General features: G+C 48.8%; 1 protein-coding gene across 5 annotated transcripts in view; it reads right to left on the bottom strand.

Moving 5' to 3' along the window:
• Nucleotides 1-5,423: 5,423 nt before the first annotated feature.
• COL5A3 (collagen type V alpha 3 chain) overlaps nucleotides 5,424-6,451 on the bottom strand; it is a 38,821-nt gene continuing 37,793 nt past the window's right edge. For all 5 annotated transcript variants that reach the window (XM_060145248.1, XM_060145244.1, XM_060145245.1 and 2 more), the window contains exon 67: nucleotides 5,424-6,411. In XM_060145248.1, the coding sequence (XP_060001231.1) occupies nucleotides 6,265-6,411 (147 nt within the window). In that variant the 3' untranslated portion in view covers nucleotides 5,424-6,264. The remainder of the gene's footprint in view (nucleotides 6,412-6,451) is intronic.

Below are 6,451 nucleotides of genomic sequence, written 5' to 3'. Positions count from 1 at the left end.
ACAATTGTCAAAACTCCTCCAACAGAACACTTAAGATCAGTGCATTTTATTGTACATATTGTGTGCCTGGATGAAAACAATTGCTAAGAAAGAAATAATACTCAATCTAGCAATTCCACTTTTGGAGATAGATCCAAAAGAATCAAAAGCAGGGTCTCAAAGAGATACTTGCACTTTCATATTCATAGCAGCGTTATTCACAGTAGCCAAGAGCTGGAAGCAACCCAAGTGTCCATCAGTGGATGACTGGATATACAAAATGTGGTCCATCCATCCAATGGAATATCATTCACCCTTAAAAAGGAAGGAAATTCTGATACATGCTATAACATGGGTGAACCTTGAGGATATGATGCTCAATGAAATAAGCCAGTCACAAAAAGACAAATACTGCATGATTCCACTCATGTGAGGTCCCTAGATGAGTCAGATCCATAGAGACAGAAAGTAGAAGGTGGGTGCCAGGGGCTGAGGTGGGAGGGCATGGAGAGTTGTTTAAAGAGTATAGAGTTTCGGTTTTGCAAGATGAAAAAGTTGTAGAGATCTGTTGCCCAGCAACGTGAATATACTTAACACTACTGAACTGTACACTTAAAAATGGTAGATGGTAGGGCTTCCCTGGTGGCGCAGTGGTTGAGAGGCCGCCTGCCGATGCAGGGGACACGCGTTCGTGCCCCGGCCCGGGAAGATCCCACATGCCGCGCAGCGGCTGGGCCTGTGAGCCATGGCCGCTGAGCTTGTGCGTCCGGAGCCTGTGCTCCACAACGGGAGAGGCCACAACAGTGAGAGGCCCGCGTACCGTAAAAAAAAAAAAAAAAAAAAAAGGTAGATGGTAAATTTTATGTTATGCAGTTTTTCACCACAAAAATAAAATAAAATAAGAAATTTACCAAGGGGGAAAAAGCGTGTATAAAGGAGATTAGACTAGCATCATGGAAAGACAGGACAACCTCTTGGTGTCAATCTGGGTCTTCCATCTGCTCAGCCACCCGTCTTCCCAGTGCTGCACTGTCACCTTCAGGGTCCAGGCCCGTCCTCTCGAAAGGAAGCTCTGCTGTCTGGGGCACTCAGCACAGGAGGCCACACATCTGCCCTTGTGGGGTCAGGACCTCTTTGCATGGCCAGATGTGGATCGGCGCGGTTCTGCATGGGTCAGTGCCTCTGGGCCTGGCTGTGTGAGATGTCACATGGCTCCCTCCCTCTCTCTCTGTATGAGCTACCGCTTCAGGGATGCCTCCTCCAGGAAGCCTTCCTTGACTACTCTGTCTCAACGAACACCCCTCTAGTCCTCCTCCCTGCCTTATTTTTCTTCATAGCACCACCTGACATATCATATATGTATTTGCTTACTGTCTGTCAACCCCACTAGTATTAACTCCACGAGGGCAGGGATCTTTGTTTTGTCCACAGCTGGGTACCCAAAGCCTAGAATAGTGCCTGGCACATGGTAGGTGCTTAACAAAGATTGGTTGATTGATTGAATGAATGTGTGGGCAGAGGGAGGGTTATCTCTGAGCCACCCATGATGGAGTTTACCTGGGCCCACATCTGCGGCTTGTGTGTTGGTGGCATGTCTCTGTGTGGGGCTGCGTGTTCCTCTGTGTGCCTAGCATGTGCCAGGCCCCAGGATACAGTAGTTCTATGTGTGACAATGGGGATCTCCCTCCAGATGTGGCTCCATCTCTGAGGGTGGGTTTGTGAACACGGTTTTTTTTGCAGGGCAGCTCTAGGTGTATGTCCAGACACAACTGGGTGCGTGCAACTTTCTGTGTGGCCTTTGTGTGTCAGTGTATCTGGATCTGGCTGAGGTGTAGGGGAGTGTGTGATGCGGGTCTGCCTGAGTCTGCTTGTGGGTCCAGGAAGTGACTTGCAGCTGTGGTAGCAGCGGGGGATGGAAGGAGGTGACAAGATGAGGGTCCGATTCCATGAGCCCTTGGTCTGCGTATGTCATTGTTTGTATCTCCCACAATGTTGTGAGTGTGTATGTGTAACATCCCCTGCTCCACCCACCCCCTACAACCCGGTCTGAATCTGCAGCCGGGCCCCCACGCTGGCCGCCCTGCCCCACCCCCAGCTCTGGAGTAATTGCTCCTGAAGCACAAGCAGTGCGATTAATTATGGCTGCTGAATATGCAAATCAGCTGGGAATTTCCCAGCAGCCGCCAGGGTGCCGGTGACGATGCTGGGTAAATACACAGAGCTGAGCGTGCAAGGCCTAAAATTCCCTCCTTACACCTTTGTCAACTACCCTTTAATTTAGCAGGGCTGAATTTGTAATTCTTTAATGAGCTTTTACGTAATTAAAGAGTCATTACACTATTTTTTTTTTTTTTTTTTTTTGCGGTACGCGACCTCTCACTGTTGTGGCCTCTCCCGTTGCGGTGCACAGGCTCTGGACGCGCAGACTCAGCAGCCATGGCTCACGGGCCCAGCCGCTCCGCGGCATGTGGGATCCTCCCGGACCGGGGCACGAACCCGTGTCCCCTGCATCGGCAGGCGGACTCTCAACCACTGCGCCACCAGGGAAGCCCACCATAAGCATTCTTGAGTTAAAGATGTTTGAGAGAGGAACTAAAAGGAAGGCAGGCTCCGGTCTACATTTGGGTTGATAGACATCAACCCAGGGTGAAGAAATCAGCAAAAGCAACACATCTGGAGAAGAGATGACCGGGAGAAACACCACCCCCTAAGAGCCCTCATTGGTATTTGAGGGTTTCTGGGTTCTTCATTGTGTGTCGGATACTTCCTCAAGACTCTACATGGGGAGCTCCCTGGTGGCCTAATGGTTAGGATTCTGGGCTTTCACTGCTGTATGCTGTGGCCTGGGTTCAGTCCCTGGTCAGTGAACTGAGATCCCTCAAGCTACTCGGCCAAAAAAAGACTCCACTTGGGGCTTCCCTGGTGGCGCAGTGGTTGGGAGTCCGCCTGCCGATGCAGGGGACACGGGTTCATGCCCCGGTCCGGGAGGATCCCACATGCCGCGGAGCGGCTGGGCCCGTGAGCCATGGCCGCTGAGCCTGCGCGTCCGGAGCCTGTGCTCCGCAACGGGAGAGGCCAGAAACGTGAGAGGCCCGCGTACGGCAAAAAAAAAAAAAGACTCCACTTGGTTCTTCCCTCACATCCTTCAGGTCTCTGCTAAAACACCAGCTCCTCAGCAAAGCCTCTTCTGACCAACCTATTTCAAATAAGCCCCCGACTCCATCACTCTCCATGTAACTTGTTTGATTTTCCTTCACAACAATTAATGCTACCTGAAGCCACATTACATAGAGATTTGTGTAGAATCTGTTTTCCTCAGAAGTAAGGTCCTGAGGGGCAGATACGGCATCTTTCTTCTATCTCCACATCTGGAGCAATGCCTAGTGCTTACTACACACTCAATAGAGCTAAACAAATGAATAAGTGAATAAAGGGATGAACTCATGGATTAACCTCTGGGCACCAATATTCTTCATAGAGTTAGCACTCTTAGTAACACTTATGGAATGAATAAAGGAATCTAGAGCAAGTATTCAGGTGGCCTTAGAGGGCTGCTGGCAGGAATAGCAGAGTAAGCTCTAGTTTTGGGGTTTTTTTAAATAAATTTATTTTTGGCTACATTGGGTCTTTGTTGCTGGGCATGGGCTTTCTCTAGTTGCGGTGAGCAGGGGTTACTCTTCGTTGCGGTGCACGGGCTTTTCATTGCGGTGTCTTCTCTTGTTGCGGAGCACGGGCTCTAGGCATGTGGGCTTCAGTAGTTGTGGCTTGCGGTCTTCAGTAGTTGTGGCTCGCGGGCTCCAGAGTGCAGGCTCCGTAGTTGTGGCGCACGGCTCAGTTGCTCCACGGCATGTGGGATCTTCCGGAACCAGGGCTCAAACCCACGTCCCCTGCATTGTCAGGTGGATTCTTAACCACTGCACCACCAGGGAAGTCCCAAGCCCTGGGTTTGAGGGAGGCAATTCACTCCAGCCTGCTACCTCTACCCACACAATCCCACCTGATCCAACTTAACTCACACCAGCCCTCCATCACTCCTAACTCAACAATGTCTATCAAGTGCTGAATGGATAAACAAAATGCAGTAAATTATTATTCAACAATAACAAGGAATGAAGTTCTGATGCATTCTGCAACATGAACTGTGACATTATTATGCTAAATGAAAGAAGCCAGACATAAAGGACCACATATTGTATGATTCCATTTATATGAAATGTGGAGAACAGGCAAATCCACAGAGACAGAAAGATTAGTGGTTTCCTACCACCGAGAGGTTTGGAGGAGATGATGGGTGACTGCTCACGGATAAGGGATTTCTTTCTGAGGTGATGAAAATGTTCCAAATTGATGGTGGTTATGGTTGCACAAGTCTGTGAATACCCTAAAAACCATTTAATTATACACTTTAAATGGGTGAATTATATGGTATGTGAATTATATCTCAATAAATCTGTTTTTTAAAACCTTCAACCCAACATCTAACCCCAAATTCAAGTCACCCCAAACCCAACTCTCATCTTAACTGATCACATCTTAACTTACCACACTGGCAATCCCTACCCCATATTCATAGTAACCCCTACTTACCTCTACTCAGTTCATTCTACTTCTTCAATCAACCCTAATTCAATTCAACCCAATATCCAATTCCAAACCCTTAATGTAATCCACTCATCATTCCAACCCCCAATTCAACAGATCCCCAAACTGATTCAACACACTTCAAACCACCCTCCAACTCAACTTATCTTCAACCCACTTCAACGTAATTTACCCTACCCTTAACCCCTAACCTCCAACTCACCACAAGGGTCAACTCATAATTCAATTCTCTTCACCCCCAACTCACTCCCTTGACCTGCCACCCAAACCTTTGACCCCTAGTCGTTTTATCTCAAACCAAAACCACATTCCATGTCACCTCTTGATACATCCCCTCAACTCAGGCAGTGATTCCAAGACCAATCAAGGTCAACATGGAGATCTGTCTACTTTCTTTTTTAAAGTTAAATGTCTTCCTAATAGGTTCACAATTTTTCCCAGCTTTATTGAGATATAATAGACATATGACATTGTAGATGTTTAAAGTGTATATAACATGTTGATTTGATACACTTATATATGGCAAAAAGATTACCACCATAGCATTAGCCAACACCTCCCTCACGTCACATATTTACCATTTCTTTTTTTGTCCTGAGAACATTTAAGATCTGCTCTCTTAGAGATCTGACTATTTTTTCAACTTTTCCTCTAGCAGCCTAAGTTAATAAACAGGCCCATCACTTCCAGTGAATCCCATTATAATTAGGTTCCCCGACCCCCAAAGCTACCTCTACCAAAAGACTCAGTTATTAAGACAGGTGGTGGCAGATTCCTTGGGTGAGACAAGAGCCTGACCCTAAGAGAGATATGGCCAGCGTCAGATGAAAGGCAGACAGGGACACAGTTCACTGGTTTATTCTCAGACTTGAGATGCCAATTATGCCCTATGGCCTGGGGCGGGGTGGGGGGCGGACTTGGGGATCATGCTAGAATCTCTCTCATCATATCCCAGCCCTCCCTAAGGAAGAAGCAGATTAAATATACAACAGAGGGGGTTTTCCCTTTTAATACAGACCCAGGTATAAATAGGGCAGCACCATTAGGATCCTGATTTACCCCCCACCATCCTGGTCCCCAAACCATCTGGCATGGCAAGGTGCATTTGGGGAGATACGGGGGGAAGCAGTATTCAGAGCTAGCGGGGCTGAGGCAGCAGAGGGAACACACAGCTCAGCCCAGGGAAATCCCACTTCCCTCTGTCGTCTGACTTCAGTCCATTCACTGTGAACCCACCTGAAAATAGGAATGAGTGAAGAGGTCCCAGCCTGGGATCAGGAGACATCCAGTGCTTAACTATGCGGAAGGTAGCACCAAAGGGTGTTGAGAGCACTGACTGAGGGGTGCGAGGCAGGCATGGGGGGCATTCATCAGCTCTGAGTTAGAAGTTCATTGCATGGGGGTCAGGGGAGGGAGTTGAGCATCGGGTGAGCATGAAGGGGAGACAGAGCCAGACTACAGTTATGCCAGCCGGGGTGAAGTGCAGGGCAATGGGACTCATGGGCCAGGGGAGTCCAGCCTCCAGACCCCCGGAATGGAGAAGGAATACTGTTTGACGGTGATGAGCAGACTGTCCCCTGGCTCCACAGTCCCAGGAGACGATAAATGTGATGGCTTCAAAGCCTCAGCACCAAATGTGCCCCATCTGGGGCTCCCTCATTTTCCCTCCCACCCGTGAAGCTCTCAGCTGCTAAAGCAGACGGGGCCCAGTTCAAACCCAAATTTCTGGTTCGTCTGGCCAAAGTCAGCGGACGCCACATCCCATAAGGGCAGAAATCCCACTCGGGAAGAGCTGAACTGGAAGAGGGTCTTCGTCTGTCCCTTCCGGAGCTGACCGGGGGAAGACACGGATGCTGAGTCAGGGGGAGGG

The sequence above is a fragment of the Lagenorhynchus albirostris genome, chromosome 3 (assembly GCF_949774975.1).
Source record: "Lagenorhynchus albirostris chromosome 3, mLagAlb1.1, whole genome shotgun sequence".
Classification (NCBI taxonomy): domain Eukaryota; kingdom Metazoa; phylum Chordata; class Mammalia; order Artiodactyla; family Delphinidae; genus Lagenorhynchus; species Lagenorhynchus albirostris.
The sequence above is the reverse complement of the archived record's forward strand: the minus strand, read 5'-3'. Positions and strand labels throughout refer to the sequence as shown.